The following is a 21,865-nucleotide window of genomic DNA, read 5'->3' as shown; positions in this document are numbered from 1 at the left end:
CACACATAACCTTTATGGCTGTTTATAAAAAGAGAAAAGGCCTAATTTAAAACCCGTTGGTGGTTTGTTCCATCTTGGACGCTGTCGTCACATGCATTTTTGCCCATAAATCAGCCTAAATGCTACACGTTGGAATCTTAAATTCCCTGGTGCACTTCTGCCGACCACTATCCACACATAAAATGCCAATGAAAGTGAGTTGTGTGTCTAGCTATGAGGAAAATGTTAAAATAGGATGTAATAATGAAAACATATTCACCCATGTACATGTATCGTTTTTTGAGATGCCCAAAGCTTGTGTCGACATTGTCCCAGGAGTTCAACGGGTCCGGATCCCTCCACGTCACATGAACATTTCCTTTAAAACAAAGCAGAATCAGAGTAGGTTTAAATCAGTATGTTTATTGGATACACAATAATTACAGCGTGAAACTAACGGCTAGTTCATGCTTTTGTCTCTATGGAGGATAGAAGTGACCTGCACTAGTGTCAGTATTTATGCTTGTTCACAATGTGCATCTATCTGCATCTATCTGTCTGCAGTTAAACCCTCAAAGCCTGAGCTGCGTCTATCAGGTAAAGCTGCAAATACAAGCTACTGGATGTAACGACTGTTATCCGAGTATGCAGACAACAGCTACAAGGAAGTTAGGGTTCAGGCTACAGTTATGCCCACATGGCTCTGCATCCACCTGATGTTGCAACAGAAATCAACAGGTGTAACAGTCAATAAGATTCATCAAACTTGCAAAGAGGTTAAAACACTTGCGGAAAACTGCCCACTATTCCAGCATCAAACAACAAATCACGAAGTAACAACTCACCTTGCCACATGTAACTGCCCGGGGCGCCGATGTAGACGTCAGTGTCTGTTATTCCGCCTGAAATTCCCATGTTGCACAAGCCCTCCAACTCCATGTCGAACGTGGGGTTACAGACCTCGTAGTTGTACGTCTGCCAGTCGTCAGTGGGGTCGAAGCTCAGATCGTTACCCCTCACGAAGCACTTTCCCACCATGCGACGTTGCTCCTCCGTGCCACCTTGGAGAACCTTTATGTAGCGGTGTCCGCATGCCTGGACACCAGGGAGGAGACAGTCTGAGGACTTTCATAGGTAATTACACAGATGTCCAAATAAGTGCTTGTAATACAAGAAAAGCCATGTAATCATTTTAATATTATTCTGTCATCTGAATTAAACAAAACAATTAAAGTCCCTTCAGGCAGTTAAACTGTACAAATAATAAAAAAAATATTTTTCTTGTACCATACAGCTGATAAATATGAAGGATATGAGTCTGACAAAAGCAGGGGGTCACCACACCGACATCCCCTAATGCTTGGTAGGGGTGGGTATTGGGAAGGACCTCACGATACGATACGCATCACGATACTTGAGCCACGATACGATACAAATTGCGATATCCCCATTATGCGATATATCCCGATATATCGTGATATTCTACATAGTTTACCGAAAAATTTTAAAATGCATTACACATCTTAAAATCCAAGTTGTATACATGTACATCAGATGATAGTGATAATTGATTGGACAGACTGAGTCAAAAAAATGTAATTCAAACTTTCTATTTTAATTATGCAACATATTTGCATGAAAAAACACACTGAAACACAATGAAAAGTGCAGTGTGTGCATTATTCTTAGATACAAAATACTCAAAATAAAATGCAGTGTCTCACCCACACTGAAATTGAAATCACAAAAATACAGTACAGCTACTTGCCCCTGACTTAAAATGACAAAAATAAAATGCAGTGTCTCACCCACACTGAAATTACAAAATAAAGTGCAGCTAGGGGTGGGCAAAAATATTGATACGGCAATATATCGCGATACATACATTGAATATCGATATCGTATCGGGAGACTATGTATCGCGATATATTGCCGTATCAATATTTTTGCCCACCCCTAATGCTTGGTGTTGTTAAATAAGTGATATTTCACCTGGACTGCACTGACTAATGGAGAATATTGGGATGTGATCTCACCAGCACGCGTCCTGCCGCCAGGCCCCTCTGACTGGCCACCGTCACGCCCAGCCACATCCCCTCCACCATCTCCGATGGGTTTGCTGTAAACGTGTGGCGCGAGGCAGGTGTCAGTGACAAAAATGAAACTATTCACATTCATGTTTGCTTCTGACTGTCCTTTAATACCTCGCGTTTCTTTTGTGACGACATAAAACAGGAACTTTTAAATTGCTCAGTCGTTTAATAAAGGGTAAAAGGATTTTAAAGGAGACATAAAATGACCTTTTCCAAATACCCAAATAAATTATATCAGCAACTGAAAAAGTTTGTTTTCTTTTCTCCAAAATATGTCCCCTTTACGGTCAAAATGTAGAAAGCAGATATCCCCGAATCAAAGAAATACACCGTTAGTAATCAGTTCCATCTAAGTAAACACCCTGCATGATAGTGAAGAGTGTGGTTACTGGAATGTCGACCCAAAATGCATTTTGATTCAGCCACGTTCCTGCCCTGACACATGTTAACCACAAAAATGTGTCTGGAACAGCAGCCAGCAGTCTAACATTAAAAGTCATGCGCATTCCTGTTATGGTGTTTCTGACTGCGTTGAGGGAAGAGGTGAAGTGGGTGGATGTTTTCAATATCATCAGTTAATAACCATCAATGAAAAAAAGGACCTTTTTATTTTGGCATTTTTACCTCATGGATCTCATCACATACAGGGCTGTCTCAGAACATTAGAATATTGTGATAAAGTTCTTTATTTTCTGTAATGCAATTAAAAAAACAAAAATGGCATACATTCTGGATTCATTACAAATCAGCAGAAATATTGCAAGCCTTTTATTATTTTAATATTGCTGATTATGGCTTACATCTTAAGATTAAGATTCCCAGAATATTCTAATTTTTTGAGATAGGATATTTGAGTTTTCTTAAGCTGTAAGCCATGATCAGCAATATTAAAATAATAAAAGGCTTGCAATATTTCAGTTGATTTGTAATGAATCCAGAATGTATGACGTTTTTGTAATTGCATTACAGAAAATGACAATATTCAAATTTTCAGAGACAGTCTTGTATTATAATGTAGATGCTTCACAGTGGAAGTGAAAGTAACTCAGAATAGCTGCGTCAGTGAGGTTTTTCTTGCTCACCCTCAGGAAATATCTGGGCCCAAACTTGGAACAACATTTAGCAATATTAATTCATTCAGCAATATTAAAATAATAAAAGGCTTGCAATATTTCAGTTGATTTGTAATGAATCCAGAATGTATGACATTTTTGCATTACAGAAAATAAAGGACTTTATCACAATATTCTAATTTTCTGAGACAGTCCTGTATATGCAGGAATTACCAGATATTCTCACTAGCTACTGTCCTTACTGCTTGAAAAATAAAAGCAAGCTCTTGTGCCACTTGTTTAAAGGAAATCCTCTTCACTATCTGATGTGCAGCAGCCCTGATTTCACACATGAAGCTTCGTTCCGTCATCATGAGAAGTATAACTCAGCCCGTGAATACATCGTTGTTATGTCTTCTGTGCTTCTTAGGGATGCTACATGAGCAAGTCTAAGATAATAAACTCTGATACCATCAGCGATTGGCTTCAAAATGCTGATGGTATCAGCCCAGTGTGAAGCAGCTTGGTCGGGAATCAGCACCTCCAAGAGTGAGGTGATAGACCTCAGCTCGAGTGTGCGTCACCCACTCTCCAGGAAACACAGAATCTTGGGTATTTGGAAGTAGGGTAGAATAGTGTGGGAGGCTAACAGGAGGTTTCCATAGTGATGCAGAGGCTTATGGTCACTTATGGTCCACAACTCTGGTGACTGACACAATGAGATCACAAATACAAGCTGCTCGAAGGAGCAGGAGCTCAGTCATCCAGGTGAGGATCAGAGTGAAGTCCCTGCTCCTCCACACTGAAAGGAGCCAGATGGGCCGGTTTGATCATCTGGTCAGGGTGACTGCAGGATGCCTGCAAGGGGAGGTGTTTTAGACATGCCACACTGGAATGTGGCCATGGGACAGACCCAGGACTCGCTGGAGAGATTACATCTCCCGGTCTGCTTGAGAACACCTCACATGGTAGAGCTAGAGGGTGTGGTTGAGGAGGGGGAGGTGTGGAGATACTTGTTCAAGCTGAGGAAAGTTGTAGAAAAACGATGGATGGATGGATGGATGGATGGATGGATGGATGGATGGATGGATGGATGGATGGATGGATGGATGGATGGATGGATGGATGGATGGATGGATGGATGCATGCATGCATGCATGCATGCTTATCTTGGCTTTGTTCTCTACCACATTTTCAACAAAAAGCCTGAATCAAAAGTGGAATCAATGAACTTGAAAGATGATCAGATAATAAAACTAAAGAAAGCCTTGTAGATAAAATGCTGTTTTCATTTTGACAGCTATGCTTGATTCCAGTTTAGGGATCTAAAATATTAACCCATTGCATTACACATTTCTGACACATTGTTTTGAGATGATGGCCCCACCTGACAATATAATAAACAATCCAACATCCATGTTGGATGTGATAGTTTGTTATCAATTCATTAAAAAAATAGAAAAGATCCCTAGAAAGTTAATCTGAGTACAGTTAAAAGAAAAAGAAAAAAGAAAAAAAAAGAAAAGGCATCCTAACCCAAGTTACCACCTTATCATACTGTTGTGCTGCTTTGGTCCTCCTCTGAATCTCCTACTCTCTACTGACACCAACAGGCTAGAACTGGAAGTGTGAAAGACTGCACTCTAACCACTCTATGATTTATGGGACAAAAACAATGTTTACATCACTGACATATGTTAAAGCCTTCCTCTAAATGATAACAGGGTGCACGGACAAAAAAGAAACTTATGTTTAACCTCAAAAACATTATTCTAAAAGATTTGTTTTTACATATATATCATATTTGGAATATTTACTGATACCAAACTTAATTTATGGACTTAACCCCCCTTCCTACACTCTGGATCCCCCCTTTTAAATACCAGAAAAAGCAAATCACACTAAAGAGCAGTGCAGCGTTCTTACTTGTGCTGACCAGATCCATCCTGGAGCACTCTGAGGGGTCTGTGGAAACCGGACAGGCGTAAACCGCGCCGGTTTCGTTGACATTTTGTAGAGCATTGGCTTTCTCTTTGGGTGCTCCTACAATAAGCCTGTAGGCGTAGACACAGACGGACAGACAGAGACAGAAACAACGTTTTAGATAATATCAGAGCTGTGTTGTATTGTCAGACAACACAAAGCAGAGACAGAAGCCACAGCACACGATCTAACAGATAACTCCTGCAGTCCAAACACAGAAAACACATTTTTCATCTCGTGTTCTGGTGCATTTTAATAAACTTTCAGCAGTGGTATCGTCTCTGCTACTATACAAGGGACACCTGAGACACATGCACACACAATAAAAACCCAGCTATTATACGTGACCTTTGAAATAATATAAAAAAAAGGTTAGTGAAGCAGTCTAAACATGACCTGTGTCAAGTCAACGTAGAGGTCACACACAAAGACACGCACAAGCCGGCTTTGTGGAGATGGAGTTGATCTTTTTGTCCCATGACTCAGACACTCCCTACATCAGAACCTTTTAACACAAGTGAACTTTGAACGCTCAAGATTTATTACCTCCACTGCGTAGGTGGAGGGTGCAGTCGGCCGAGTTCACTGCATTTGTGTGAGCGGCAGCTGACCTTCTGCACCATGTCCCAAAAACACAGCGGTGTAGCTTTATGTGAGCAGTTTTCTTAATCATTCTCTTTTAATTTTTCTTAAAAGAAAAATCTATTTATTGTTAGTTTTGGAAGCATAGACAGATTATGGCCATCGATGATTGGTCATAATAACTGCAAAATCCAAATGCAGAAGAGCATGGGAGAAAGCAGGAGTAACAAGTCCTTAAAACAACCCTGTGGCAGGGTGGAGGATTGGGCGTGGTCTGCGGGGGAGCAGCACACAGGTGGCATGGGCCTGGTTCAGCTGATTGGGCACACCTGTGCCCAATCAATCTCTCCACCCTGCCTGGCTATTTAAAGAGCGGCTGCACACCAGCAAAGGGTTCTGCTCGGAAGAAATGACACAGAGCTGAGTGCTGGTACTCGTCTGTGTGATAATAAAGAACCAAAGATTTCTCCACGAAACCCGGTGTCCCCTTTCCTGTCTGGCGACCCCGGGTAGCACAAGGTTGCTACAGTGGCGCCCAACATGGGGCCCGACAGGATGACGGAGGATTGCAGGGGTTGGACCCTCGAGACGCTGGCGCAGGTGCTGGCAGATCTGGCAGCCCTGCTCAGGAGCCAGGCAGAGTGGCAGACCGCAGCGCTGGAGGCGCTGGTGGCGCAGCAGCCGGCAGGCCGTGGAGTGGAGGCTGGAGGCCGCCAAGCGCCGGTTCCAGATGCGGTCCTGGACGCACCGGTTCCAGATGCGGTCCTGGATGCGCCGGTTCCCGAGGCGGACCAGCTGCTGGAGCAGTGCACGAGAGTGCTACAAACCCCAAAACAACTTTGAAGCCACCAAGTTGTGTCTAAACATAAGAAATCGTCCCATGTGTGGACTTAAATTGTTCATTTTAATAATAATAATAATGACTTGGATTTATATAGCGCCCTTCAAGGCACCCAGAGCGCTTTACAGAGATCATTATTCATTCATACACATCCTCACTGGTGGTGGTAAACTATGTTTTGTAGCCACAGCTGCCCTGGGGCAGACTGACGGAAGCGTGGCTGCCATATCGTGCCAAACGGCCCCTCCGACCACCACCAACATTCATACACATTCAAACACATTCACACGGGGCAAGGTGGGTAAGGTGTCTTGCCCAAGGACACTACGACAGCAAACTGGGACAGAGCGGGATTCGAACCGCCGACCTACCGATCATTGGACGACCTGCTCTACCACCTGAGCTACTGCCGCCCCGACCAGAGACTGAAGGACCTTCTTTAAAACCTTTCCATCCAATCTAGGAGACGACAAACCATCTTACAGCAGACGAGCGGCTGTAGCATGTGAGGTGATTCCCTTAACCAGCCTGACTTGGAAGTAATGTGGTCCTGGAAGGAAATATCATTATCTTCCACCTTTACAGAGTTCAGCAATGCAGCACTGAGATTTGTGTCCTCACTTGAAACAAGCATTAATCTTTTTGGCTGCAACCACATGACTGTTGTCAGAGAACAATCAGATATCTTTCTGGAGCAATGACGGTCAGAAAGAGCTGCAGATTTCAGAAGCCTGAGAGCAAGACGTGATGTGGTAGGCACCTATATCAACCAAAATGGACGTGTTCAGGCTCATTCTCTAGTTCAGGTGTGTCTTTGTGTGTCCCAACATACTACTTCAACAAATGTTAACCTATGAGATATGTGTTCTTTTCTGCTTTCAGGATTATGTTTTTTAGCTGTTGAGGTAAATGTCACCCGAAGTGTTATGCAGCTCTGAGCTGCACAAGATTAGTGATTTTTGTGTGAAAATCAAGCCACAGAGCGCCTTGCAGAAGATTAGACGGAGCAAGAACAAGGGAGAGTAAAGTAGGATACACCTCCTGAACGAAGCAATCAACTAAAAACTCATTTGAGTTTCTAAAAGTTTTATATTTAAACATTTTGCCTCAGTGAAAACGTTAAAGCCTTAAATTCATTGCCCGAAGGTGAAAGGTGTGTACTCTACCTTAAATTGAGAAGTCTGAACATGCAACTCCTGCTTCGGATAAATGTGTGGAAATCATCAGTCTTTACAGTTTTGTGGCAAACCTTTTGTTTTATTGGTTCAAATAAGCAAATCAAAAAAATGAAGACCACTCTATTCTACCGTTTTTAAATTAGACACTACAATGTGTCCCAGTAAACTACCGGCTTATTTTGTCATGTCACAAGCATAAAAGTAATGTTTTGTTTAAAGTCGTATTCACTCAGGACCAGTATTACCTGTAGAAAGAGTATAATATTTGTGTATGATGAGCCCAGCACTGATTGCAGGACATGCAAACTAGCTGTAACAACCGGCGCCACAGTCAGGACTGGTTCCTCCAGTCTTTTACAGAACATAAGGTCAGTCTGACATTGGCTTTCGGAGTCTGTAAGCAGTATTGAAACATGAGAATATCTTATCAACATGTTAACAAGACTTCATTTTTACCACAGCAGGACTTTAGGAAATAATAGAACAGTTGATGTGAACTTTGCTCTCACAGAGCAGAAATTCTCAAGAAATGGGCCGCAGATTCCACCGCTAATCACACGTGCTTCAGGAGCTTGGCTGTGGATTTCATTCAACATTCACAGTCACATGACCTGTTAATTAAACCGCTGACATATTCTCCTCATCTGTATCAGAGGTCCGGCTCTGTTCAAAGCAGAAGGTCTGGGGGGGTGGAGTCGGCCACCGGGCTCCTCTACACCCGCCTATTCTGCTGGCTCGTACCTCTTTTGAATTTGTGCAGCCTGCTTTCAAGGTACGGCCTATGCAGCATGGAGGAAAGTTGGCTGAAGATAAACATACAGACACTGTGAATGAGGACCGTTAATTAGAATCAGGTGTGTGGAAGCAGGGTAGCACCTAAAACAAGGCACGCCAGAAGCACCACCCATTGGGTCTCAACGCAACCCTAAGAATACTGTTAGAGCATCAGGGAACTTGGCAGTTGACCAGGGAGCAGTCTGCACCGTCTTGCCTCTTTAAACAGAGCAGTGAAGAGCAATGGTGTAACTGTAATGAATCACAGTTGCTAGAGTTGCCTGCTTGAACCGGCTTCCAGGTGTCGCTACGATACTAATCCTCTTATTCAACTGTTGACATGAATGCTCCCAAAATGTCAAATAAACACTATCCACTAGCACAGAACCAACCTTTTTTCCTTGGAGCCCCCCCCTACTTGTGTCTAAGACCAGCCAGGCCCCCGACCCGTACGTACTAGCACCAAAATAGTCTTTAATTGAAAAAATGAACATTAATTATGTTTTTTTTTTAATACATTTCACTTTGGTTTACTCTGTATACATATGACTTTGTTTTTCTCCAATATCACCAATGTATAAAATACGCACAAAAGGACATAAAAATATTTCTGAAAAATGAGACCAAAATTTTTAACATCTTTCCTTTAACAACTTGTCGGAGTAGATTAAATGTTGAGTAATGATATAATAATAAGGAATGAAATAATTTCCTCTGTTTGTCACCAGTGTATAAAAAACACAAAAAATATTCAAGACATTCATAAATTATTCCTAACAATGTCTTATGAATGACTCATTCGCAAATATAATTTTTACAACTGCATAATTTCAAAGCAGAAAAAGTTTCGCACCCCCCCAGAGATCTCTGGCGCCCCCCAGGGGGGGCCCGGACCCCAGGTTGGGAGACACTGCACTAGCATACCAACCGTGGACCATTAACAAGAATAACTCAGCTAGACCACCTTATATTACGAGCTTGTTCTTCATATTCCTGCTCTTAATGTGTTGAGGTGAGTAACCAGGAGCTGACTCGGCCATCACTGCACGCCTCATTTCTCATCCGACTGCAACAATGCGTGTTCTCCTCCCGTCTCCGTCCCTGCTCATCACCTCCTCATAAACAGACTGTCAAAGGCCCCGGCGAGGGAAGGGGGGGCAACCAGCAGCTGCATTCCTGCTCCCAGGACATGTTGAAATTCGCCCCCCTCTGCTTAGCAAGTGATCCAAACGGCTGGCTTAACCAAACATTTGCCATTGGAAACACACCCAGCTAACCCCAGCGTGATGTAAGAAGGAAAGACATTCATAACCCAGGGGAGTTTCATATGCTCATATAAGTCGAGTTCAAGTAAACAGACAGAGGTGAACCTATTCATCTAACAAAGACGTTTCCGTTCGGTAAACAACTTTTAAAATCTTGTTTGCTTTTTTTTTATCAATTAAAACTAAGAGATGAACTCTTAACCTGTCATCCCCCACCTGACTGTTCATGAGTCAGAATAACACCAACAACAGCGAAAGCAGGAAGTCCAACTCATTAAAGATGACTACTGTAAATCTCTTTGGATGACATTTCCACTCCAACTCATAAACGTATAGATTAACAAGATGAGACAGGGAAACTGGTGCCTCCACGTAGATTCATCTTCACGTTGGCCGAGTCTGAACAGGACCGCTCTGAGACATACAGTATCATAGATCAACAGCTGGCATGAAGTATTTGATCCCCTCTGGGCTTTGTTTTAAATGTCAAGAGGTGTACACGTTTAAAAACAAGCAAGTGAGACAAACAACCCTACTTGAAATAGGGAATTAGTAGTAAGATAAAGAGCAAAATAGGGAACTTTCCACTTCTGGCCTGCTTTTTAACATAACATATCCGTGCAGACTGCACGCTCTGGGCACGGTGAGCATGTGTGAGTCTGCCGGCCTCACACAGGAGCTTGATCACTTACTGGAGAAAGTCTCGGGCAACCTGTTTGTCACAGGATGTGGCTGTTGAAGGCAAAAATAAAGAAATATAATACACTATCGCTTGGTGTCTTCAGCATTGTGCTGAATAAAGCAACGCAGGTACTCAAAGTGATCCATGGGAATCGCTTAAACGGACGAGGCGAATACACAGAGATAAAAGCGAATAGGCCGACTCAATTTGCAGATTGGATTAAGAAGAGGAGAGCCGGTCCTGGGATCTTTTTATGCTGGTCTAATGATGTAATGACTTCAGTGGAAGACATGAGGATGCTCCACTGGGGTCCACTGCTACTGCACTGGTCGGGTCACATGATCAATGCGTGTGTGTGTGTGTGTAGGTCTATAAGCTAGCCACACAGAAAGGTTGCACTGTATTACAGTTCTGGTAAATACGTTTCTTTGTGGTTTCAGGAAGCCATGAAATATAAGTGAGTGAACCTGCACATAGCGATCAGATCATTCATACTGTACGTGTACTACCTGTTTGCACGCACATACCGTGGTTAAAAGATGACTCAGCTCCGGTCAAACAGTCACAAAATAATTTGCTGTGACTCAAAAAGTCTTGGTCAATCAGTTCTAACGTCCTCTCTGACATTAGAGACGTTTCTCCGAAGCTTCAGAGATTATCCCATTCAAATGCAACAAAAAATGGAATTACATCAGCATGCAAACCTTTTTCTTGTATATCATTTACCATAAAGCAGTTCTCCCTTTTAATCTGCATGCTGTTAATGCCAGGTATGGTGCAGCTGTTGTGTGGTAAGTGACTGTCTGGAGTCTAGTCCACAAACCAGACGACCCATTCAGAAGTAGCAGCACAAGCACATACCCCAGCAATGATTACTCTCTAAAGTGCACACGCACGTGACCTCGACACATCTTACAACAGACCCTCACACTTTGAAAAGGACTTGCAAATCTCTGAATATTTGTTTTCCATATCCACGAGGTCACAAGCGAGCGCCCCAAACCTTTATCAAGTCGGCTGCTCTCACCTCTGTGTGACTTCTCGCAGCAGAGACGCAGACTGAGCGTGTAAAGAGTAAAGAATGGGAACTTAAAGGAAATGACATGCGGTGCTCATGGTGGTTAACGTTAAAAAAGGGAAGTAGCGCAGAACAATTGCATGGTATTAAAGTGTAGTATCAGGCAGCACCTGTGCACCGGTGTTACAGGGAATTTCAGGTGGACAAACATCCTGTTTGAGGACCACCACCTGCCTCTGGTAAAACTGTAACCAGAGAGCAAACTCATTTAGACCCACACTTCCACATTAAATGTGGTAGATCATCCCCCTAACTAACTTCCCATTAGCAACTAGTAAAGCCTGATCGATGAGGACATTATATATATATATATAGTTGAACTTCAAACTTTAAAAATAATGTTTAAAGCAAAAAAAAGATCATTACCAGAACAGTTACAAAAATTGTTCAGATTGGAGGATGAGGATAACAGACTTAAATTTGATTTCAAACATACTTTTGCAAGGCTAAACATAAAACAAATGTGTATTTCTGTTACAGGCGTAAAATTATGGCATAGACAAAGCAAGGAACTGAAAAGTTGCACAAGTTTGTGTCAGCTTAAGAAAATATTTAAAAAAGAAAAGATAAGTGCCTACAAAAAAGAAGAAGGAGAAAGAGAAAAAAAATAGATAGAAGAGTGGTATTTTTGTTTGTTTTCTTGTTTATATATGTATAGATAGATTGGTGTTCAGCAAGTCAATGTAATTGTATTAACAGAGAGGGGCAGGTATCATAAGTTTTCTTCTTCCTGCTCCTTTTCTTTCATGGTGATAATGTGTACTTCTTGGAATTTTGTACAACATTGTTAAGAAGATATACCATGAATGGAATAAATGAAATGAAATGAAAAAAAAAAATAATAATAATCTTGGCTTAGAAGTGGAGGTTTTAGCTTGGCTAGTTTTACCCACAAGGTATGAATGTTGTGTGATTCAATGACTGCTAAGTATGACGATGGAAAACAGGAAGATACATTTGCAGAGACTCACAAACCCTTTACACAAGTCAAATACAGCATGTCCATGGCCGATGGGACCCTCGTGGCGGAGGAGAGGAGGGTGTGGGGTCAGGAGTGCTGCTAGCTACAGGTGGACAGCTGCAGAGCTTAAACGCAGATGACAGCAACACCGCTACCATCTTTTGTCTCATATATTATTCATCTCATATAAAAACAGAGCAGGTGTGCTCATGAAACATCTACTTGTACTTGCCCACATCTGGAAAGATTACACCAACTCATTTCTCCTGCATATTTTTTCATATAGTTTTGACATTTACCAATATACATTTAGAACTGTATGTATGTTTGGAGACACACCACAAATGACAGCATACGCCTACTTCCCCAGACACAAAACGGTGGAAACCAATACCCCAGGATCATTTTCCTCTTCAAAGATGAAAAAGGGCCTGAAGAGGCAAAGGTATTGAAGCATATAGTATCTCCAGCTGCAGGTAGCTCTCATTAACCCGGAGGAAAGTCACACCAGCTCTTTTCTCCTTGCTGCTGGGGGGGGATTTTGTATAATCATGGGAGAAAAGGGGATCTCTTACAGTTTTGTGCAGACAGAAACAGTCTTTGCTGCAGGTATTTTCAGTTAAAGTCCCTGCACAGAAGAGCTCCTTTGTGGAGATTAGCAGGACGTCTGAGATCCTGCTGTGACTTATTATGAAGTATTACAAGAACAATGCTGTTTGATATGATGAATAAATGCCTTGACTTTGGTTTGGTCTAGCTCAGTGGCAGCAGTTGAAAACCCTCTTAAACCAATTCCAACCTACAAACCTACTTTCCAGGACTTTCCTGGCCAGTTAACACGTTTAAATAAATGATCCTGTATGAAGAGTTTCTACGCTGTAAATAAGAGATTTAACAATTTTAAGCCTCACATGTAACCATACAGCATATATAGCTGTTAAAACAAACTGGATTTCTTCAAATGCAACACATTGAACTGTACCTATCTCTAAGCCTTCTTTGCATGCATGTAAATCAGTTAGCCTCTTTGATTTGCACTAATATTAAAATGAGATCTGATGGAGGCTGCAATGAGCCGGTATAGGCTCCAGTGACCCTGTACAGGAGTATGCGGGTATAGAAAATGAATGGATGGATGGCTGAGAATGAGAAACCAATGGACAACAAAGGTTATCATGATATGATTCAATGTGGCAGTGCCTCTTCTCGCGTAGACCTACTTCAGAAACAAAGGCTGCTATCATTTCTATAAGAAAGAATGTTGAACGCTTGCCAAATGCATACCCACATACATTATTCATATTATGAAAAGAGCCTCTTTATGCAATATAAACACCAAAGACATTAAAGATGTATTTTTATTATTTTTTGCTCAGTGAATCTTTAGTCCTCATGGTCCTCATGGCCTGACGGTGGCACGAAGACATAAAACCTAGCCCTCCTTTTAATCCTGCTCTAGTTGCTTGCCAAGAATTGACGAGATATTTTTCCGCATCAGTCATGTTGTTCAAAACTTCCACGCTTATAAAGTTGTGCTACCCTGTTCCTCACACTCAAACCAGAGAGCTTTCATTGTTGGACAGCAGATTTCAACAATGCCCCCACGTTCAGCAAACATTCACGTGAATGACAGAAACTTTCCATCATCACATTCTCTAAATACGTTTTTTTTCTTAACAGCGATGGCAGATTGAGGAGACTGTACATAGGTTGTAAGAAAAAATAGAGGCTTCACTTTAGCGAAAGAACTAAAAGACTATACAAATGCTCCTTTCCAAGGTCTTCAATGCAAATCCACTGCAACTTTTTCACCATCACAACTATATTGTCACACATTGGTTTGCGGTGGTTTAGTGAACGGGACTGTTTTCTCCCAACGAGAACGTTCCTGGTTTTAATTCTGACAGAGGTCTTTCTGTAGTCCTATTTATATTACCCATGGTTTGCGCAAAACCCAAATATCCAAAAAGACAACCTGTGATGGAAACGGTTCTAATTAAAAAAAACTCCCAAATATTACAAAAACGTATTCACGCTTTCACGAGGTGGTTTTTAAGCATTTCAATAATTTTTATCACCAGTGTTATCACCAGTGTAATGGAAACGCTTTTGCGCATTTCCACGTCATGTAGTTTCCAGCTGTGTCTGGCCTCATTAATACAATGTATTTGAGCTATAACACTACTTAATCATTATGCATTACTGCATTACATGAGGGCTTTCCTTTGAATAATCACTTGAATGATCATCCGCTGCGTTCATCATCTGACTATTTTCTCAACAGCGGGGGCAGCTAGTGCAACAATAGTGTAGGTCAAAGACAAACTATGTTTTTGTCCTTCTTCTTCTTCAATGTTGAGCTTTTCTTTTTCATTGTATTGAAGAGAAGCCTTGCAGGATGAGATATGTGTTAAGGAGAGAGAAGAGAGGCGCTTGCATGTTCCCCCCATGCTTGTGTATGTTATTTAGACTTTGAGAGGAAGTGGCTTCCTCCCACAGTCAAATCATGCATGTTCAGCTAATTGGAGAGCCTAAATTACCCGTAGGAGTGAGTGTGTGAGGTTGTTGGTCTATATGTGCCCCTACGATGAACTGGTGACCTGTCCAGGGTGTCCGGCAGCAATCTGCCTGAAGAGAGCTGGGACAGGCTCCAGCAGACCCCTGGGAACCTGCATAAAAATAAGCAGCTAGAGAACTGATGAAAAGGATTTCACTGTGGTTGTTATAGATGGAGGTAGAACATGCAGCTCACGATTACAGTATTTTCATTCTTTTATTATGCTTATTTTCTAAGCTAAATGATTCAGAAGTTGAGAAAATAATCTCTGAGTTCAAAGACACAATAAAAATTTTTGTTTTATGCAAACAAAAGCCTTAAAAAAACTAAAATAAAGAAAATGCTGCACATCTTGGTACATTTTCATTAAAAGGATTAAGAATCATTATCAATATCAATATCAATCAATATGTAGGATTACATATTTAACCCATCACACAATACACAATAGCCTCTTTACATTTTGGATACCAAAATCATATTTTGAAAACTAAATCAACGCCACAAATAACTGAAGAATGGTAAAAGTAATCCTCTGAAATATAGTAGGTTAAAGGGAACTATTGCTTTTTAGCTATTGCTTTTTTTATACCTTCCAGTTACCAGTTGCTAGGTTAACATCAAATGTTTACATCATTGATTGTAAGATCCCATGCTACGCGTGTCAGACTACAACTCATACGTGTCTATAATAACTGACTTCTCACAATCTTCTGCAAAAGGCTTGGGTTTCTGCCCTGCGTGGTCAAGTAATCTAGAGTATGTGAATTGTAAGGGTTCAGACAATGATATGATTATATAGCCAAGCTTTGTTTTGTTTACATGTACTGTTTTCCAAAGCTGAAAGTCACGACTACCTGAAACAGCCAAGTGTGCAGACCTTTACTAAAAGAAGTCATTTCTTTTGGGCGGGAAAAGTAAAAAAGGAAAGCTTGTTTTCCAGGGGGTGAATATTGCAGTAGAGGTAGCATGTTTACTACCAATATGTACTGTAAGGGCCAATCCCAATACACCCCCTACTTTCTACCACTAGCCCTAAAAATGAAGCCACAGGCGTAGGGCCCTTGTAATCTTCCCTAGGGATTGGGACACCACTTGCTACGTCACTGCGTGGTTTACGTTCGGGTACGTAAGGACTGCGTAGTTTCGTTTGCACATACGTCACACCATATCAGGAAGCCGAGAGCTAAAAGCTGTTTTAATTTCCGCTGTAGCGCTGTTAATATGCTACTTTATTAAGTTGTAATATTTTTCAGGCGTAAAAGTAACCATTAAGATCCCCAACCTGGGCTCAGTTGATCCAAATAACGCCTGTAAGAAATTTGCTCCGATGTTTTCGGGGTTGAGAACAGCCTGCTGGCTCGGGAGCTGATTTATGGTTCCGCGTTAAATCGGTGTATAAATTGGTGTAACGCGGAACCATAAATCAGCCTTTATTCTGGCAAGGTCTGAAAAGACTTCGAAACAACGGGCAAGCGAGTGATTATGTACATTCACTGAGTGAATATTATGAAAGTAAAATATATATTTATCGCTAGAAATGTAATCAAAACGCATTTTTATGCAGAAACTAACTCAAAATATTGATTTTATTCACTAAAAATTAGAAATGTCCACCATGTTTTTTTGTTTGATTCAGTCTGCAAATGATGACGTAAAGCATTCTGGGAAATTTTTCTGGCACTCGATCGCAAAGTCAGCATCTGAAATCCCTCGCTGTGAAGGGGTAGATTCATACACACTACCCCTTATTATGTCCACTACCCCTAGATGCAAAGAGGAATTGGGACACCACTACCCTCACAGGAACGCGCAAAATGTAGGGGTAGGGCTGAAAAGTAGGGCTAGGGGATGTATTGGGACTGGCCCTAAATACTCAATGTGTCTATATAAATAACAGAATAATAACGTGTCGTTTAAAATCACAAGAGTGAAGGACAATTCATACTTCACATTTAAAATGAGATGTAAAATGCTAAGTGACACAGTTAAGAAAGCAAACGTTTTGCAGTGTATTTGATTTAAATGTGATTCCAGTCTTACTAAGACATTTAAAATAAAATCAGGATACAGATGTAATTGAATTCTAGAAAGGGAGTATCTGTCACTGCACTAGAAATGACATTCATTGTCTTTAAGTCTATCAGGCTCCAAGAGGCTTGATGAAAAGTAAAACATGTTCCTTTGCATGTTCCGACTGAACATCAGATTAGTGTGTACACAGCAACATACCGGTTTAATTTGCACCTCACAGGAGCGTAGGAGGGCCCCGCCAAATTAAATGGTGGACTTTCATGGCCTGAGGCAGCTGCAGTCAGACAGAGATGAGCTCCAAAAGCAAATACACTTCAGCTCTGATTAAACAATCCTCAGTCTAAGGAATTAAGCTACTTTCCTCAGCTCACAGGGGTTTACCTTTCTATAAGGAAGGAATCTTTCACTGCTGAATAATGAACAAGAGCGTATAATTTAGAGGTTTGCGTGTTCCAAGTATACCCTTAACCATCATTCTCTCTCCTGCCTTGCCTCAACCTGAAACCTGGCAGGTTGTGACTTTGCACAGAAGGGTAATACATTCCAAGCATACCGTGGGGTCAGGGGACTGGAAGAGCCAATGGATGGCCAGCTGACTGCCCAGGCCCTCCTCCCTGACACAACAAAGACCACAGCAAATTGAATTCAAAACTACATTTGAGAATTTGCTTGAGATCAGCAAAAATGGACTGCTAGACTTTGACTAATTAGATAAAATCCTACATCTTACGGAGGTTAAAGAAAATGTTATGACTGAAAATCTGGGTGGAAACCCTTTACTTTTTCTATTTGTCTGACTCATGGATACACAAAGAAGTCACTTTAAGAGGTCCAGCATGGTGGTTACTTCCTGGACGATGAAGCAAAGATGTCACCTCAATGTCAACTGGAAAGCAATTGCACCAAATGTTATATTACACATCAATCTGTCACCGATTAGTATTGCACGGAGACTCACTTTACTACTGACAAGACAGAGGAAGCTGGCCATGGTTTACAGTTTCTCCATCTATTGCTCTTCAAAGCGGAACAACGACGGAGATAACAGCAAGTCATGACCGTGCTGTGTGATCATGGATGCGGAAGGATGTAATCAGCAGGGGGAAATCCTACACCAAACAATGATACAGTTGGAGGAGCTTTCATTAAAGACGCTGTATAGGAAGTCAGGGAAGATGCCGTACACACATTCATGTCCTTAAACATCATGCAGGCCTAATCCTTGAAATTCTTGAACTTCACATGAGCATGTATTTCTTAGTAATAACAGCTCAGTTAACACCTTTATGAGGAAACAAAAACCCTTTTCTGTCTATGTGAATGCCTGGGTATATGAACACATTATGATTTTTCATTTCAAAAGTTTCTTTGCTGCAGCCACATCTCCCAGATCATTCATAATAGATCATTCTTGTATAGTATACAGTGTTATATATTAATTGAACTTGGGTGCAAAGTCTTTTAACACTGTATTATGGTGCTACATGGAAATAAATAGGTATTTTTTTAAGCATTTTGGTGGGACTCAAATAATGTCATTTCACTTGAGATATAGTGCGGAGAGGGTTCCAGACAAACCAACTTTCTAACTTTACAGAAAGTGTATGAAAAAGCTTTTTGTACAGGCATCTCAATTTGTACGAGTCGACTACTGATGTTGATCAAACTATTGTCAATAGATGCAAAAGGGCTGAGTTAGGATCTGCTTCCTTTCTTGATCAATATTTAGAGAGTTTTGATGAGGAAGCCAAGCTAGAAGCAAAGCCCATGAACTGTATTCCTCTTGCGTCTACTGCTTGACATCGGTAGTCGACTTGTACAGACTGATGACAAGTTAGCAGGTACAAACCTGTACAAACAGTCCTGTTTTATACATTTTGTGTACACTTAAAAAATCTAAATGACCTTGTATTGTCTGTAGGAACCCTATGCACATGATTACTTAAGTGGAATTACATTTTTGAGTCTTATTGCCTGAAAATAGCTATTTGTTTTTAACGTAGCTTGATTTTCCACTGTGCTGACATGAATTGCCATAAACAAACAAATCTGTTCTAATTAAAAACTGATTCAGTTCCCTTGGTTTTAGTCCCCAAGATAAGCGTACACTCCCATCTCATAACAGACCAAGGATTGTTTTATCTCTGAATGTTCCTTTAAAGACCATTGTGCACACTTCACAGACTAATAAACCCCAACATAACTTTACTCTTTAACTTTACTCACCTACTCTCATGTGCAGTCATGTTTCTGACCATGCAAGGGCACATTTTTTCAAGCCTAGCCTACTCAATTTTTTGCTGTTTTTTTCTCCTCCAGACACTTTTTCAAACATGTTTAAACATAAAATCATAAACAAGCCCACAAAAATAACTTTTCTCAGTTGTGTTGTATTACTGTGTGTACTTTAACACAGTTGATGTGTTAGCAGCTCACTGCGGGTCAAATGGTCCAGATAATTCACCTGAACCTATTACATAGTTCACAAACAAGCGCTGGAGATGCATAGTTAAATATTTAGTTATTCAATTTTTGCATCTTTGCATTATTATATAATATAATATATAATATTGCATTATTACCGAAATGCAAGGGAAAACAACCTACTCAAATGACACTTTATCACCTGTGAACATACTTCCGCAGTTCATGCCGCTTCCAGAGTACAGCTCCAGGCTATGTATTTCTGATAAAGCTGTTTAGACCACATTTTTTCCACGACTAACATAAAAAGCAGCATGTCAGCTGGTCTGTTTGCGAGTTCCCAGGAGATCCAGAGTTTAAGGAGTGCGTCCAGCAGCGTGACAGGTGTTTACAGCGAGCACACTCTGGTGCGCCATCAAGAGTCTTTGCGCAGGTAAAACCAGAGCGAACTACAAGCTCTCAGCGGGGAAGAAAACTGGTCTTATTTGGTAAATATGAGTGCCATATTTGACTAAGAATATAATACAAAAGGGAAATGAAAGAGGAAGTGAACATTTATTTATTTTTAAATACACAATCGATAACTTACAGGTATCTCCTGGAGCCCTCCGTCTGCACATGTAGAGCCACTGAGAATCCAAATAAACTGCCTTTGGTTTTCCCCTCCTTGATCACAGGAAAGCGCTCATCTATATTAAATCCACTGCAGGTTTGCGTCCCGTGGTACACGACCAAAACAGCGCAGAGTAATAGTCTGGGAGACATGTTAAAGCTGCCCAGTTCCCTCTCAAGTGCACTTTAGGTGCACGGTCGGCACAGGCTCCCGCAGCGAGCTCCAACAGGTAGGCTTGTGCTTCAGAGAGACCTCCCCGTGGAGACCCGGCGTTGTTAGGTGTCTGTGTCTGCCTCTCTCTGCCCCCTCCTTCCCTTCCCTCCCCTCCTCCTCTCCTCCCTGCCCTCCTCATTTCACACAAGTGCACTGACTGGGCTCTCACCGTGCAGCGTGCTCATCTGGGTGGAAACCCCTGCCTTCAAGTTCATTTTTCTTTGATTGTTAAAAATGTCTCTCCTGTTAAAAGACATATAGGGACCCCTGTCTCAGAATCTATGGAAGAGTATTAGGGCCAGGCAGGAGAAAAATAAAAATAATATTTTAAAGGAGGAAGATTTTTCTTTTCATTATGCACTTCTAGAAAAAAGTCGAAATGTCGAGAAAAAAGTCGAAAAGTCGAGATTAATGTTGAAGTAGAATTTCGAGAAAAAAGTCGAAATGTTGAGAAAAAAGTCGAAATGTTGAGAAAAAAGTCGAAATGTCGAGAAAAAAGTCGAAATGTCGAGAATATTGTTGAAGTATAATTTCGAGAAAAAAGTGCAAATGTCGAGAAAAAAGTCAAAATTTCGTGAATAAAGTTGAATTGTTGAGAAAAAAGGCGAAATTTCGACTTTGTTCACGAAATTTCGACTTTTTTCTCGACATTACGACTTTTCTCGAAGTGCACAATAAAAAAAATCTTCCACTCAAAATGTTTTTCTCTTGCATGGCCCTTCCTGGCTCTTCCGTACAGAATCAGAAAGAAGTTTATTGCCAAGTGGTTTAACACACAAGAAGAATTTGTTGTGGTGATTGGTGCAATACAAAATAATAAATAATACTAAAAGAAAAAATGCACAACATGTTTGTTTTAAAGTGCCGGAGTAATGAGTCTGTCTCATGCAACTGATGACTCTTGTGACAGACAGTCTGCTCTGCTTCACTGCCCGCTGCTCAAACCTGTGGCTTCCAATTGGCAGTTCATCAGACCCCTAATCCCTTTATAGAGCTCATGGAACAAACCAGGGTTTTTAAAAGTGTCCCTTCCCTCTCCCAACCCCTGCTCCACCCCCTTTCCTGCCTTTTTCCCCACCTTTTTTTGGTACCCTCGGTGTTAACAGGCCAGGCCAGGCCTCTAAGCAACGTGTGATCTTTCATCATGTCTGCTTCACTGGTCAAGTCTGGGCTAAGAGCTGGAATTGCTGACCCCTCCTAATTGATGACACGAGCTCCTTCTCTGATTCTCCCCTTGCTCCAGAGGCTTCTGTCACCCAGAAGTAATCAGCCATTCATCCCTCGGTGAAATAATGCCTCTTGGGGATTGTAGTCCACTGTTCACATTCCACAGACCAACTGCTGAAGCTTTTCTTGACATATTTAGTAGATGGTATAATATTCCTGGATACATTCTGCTGAAGTGGTGCTGCTTATGTCAAACAATAAAAAATATACAATTACTGAAATGTAAAGATGTGCAAAAATTATATAAACAGAGACTATTTGCCGCAATTCTGCCTCAGATCCTTGCTGGAAGACACAGGCTCAACCTTTATCTTTGCATTTTCACGTTA

At 41.2% G+C, this 21,865-nt stretch overlaps 1 protein-coding gene across 1 annotated transcript in view; it reads right to left on the bottom strand.

The window, feature by feature from the left end:
- itga3b (integrin, alpha 3b) overlaps positions 1-20,366 on the bottom strand; it is a 36,297-nt gene extending 15,931 nt beyond the window's left edge. The window contains exons 1-5 of the mRNA XM_061708650.1: positions 20,073-20,366; positions 5,051-5,178; positions 2,016-2,098; positions 825-1,074; positions 260-358 (exon numbers count right to left, since the gene is read on the bottom strand). Coding sequence (XP_061564634.1) covers positions 260-358; positions 825-1,074; positions 2,016-2,098; positions 5,051-5,178; positions 20,073-20,248 — 736 coding nt within the window. The 5' untranslated portion in view covers positions 20,249-20,366. The remainder of the gene's footprint in view (positions 1-259; positions 359-824; positions 1,075-2,015; positions 2,099-5,050; positions 5,179-20,072) is intronic.
- Between the last annotated feature and the right edge of the window lie 1,499 nt (positions 20,367-21,865).

This window comes from Cololabis saira, chromosome 19, assembly GCF_033807715.1.
Source record: "Cololabis saira isolate AMF1-May2022 chromosome 19, fColSai1.1, whole genome shotgun sequence".
NCBI lineage: Eukaryota > Metazoa > Chordata > Actinopteri > Beloniformes > Belonidae > Cololabis > Cololabis saira.
Note: the sequence above shows the minus strand (reverse complement) of the source record. Positions and strands in the feature narration are given on the sequence as shown.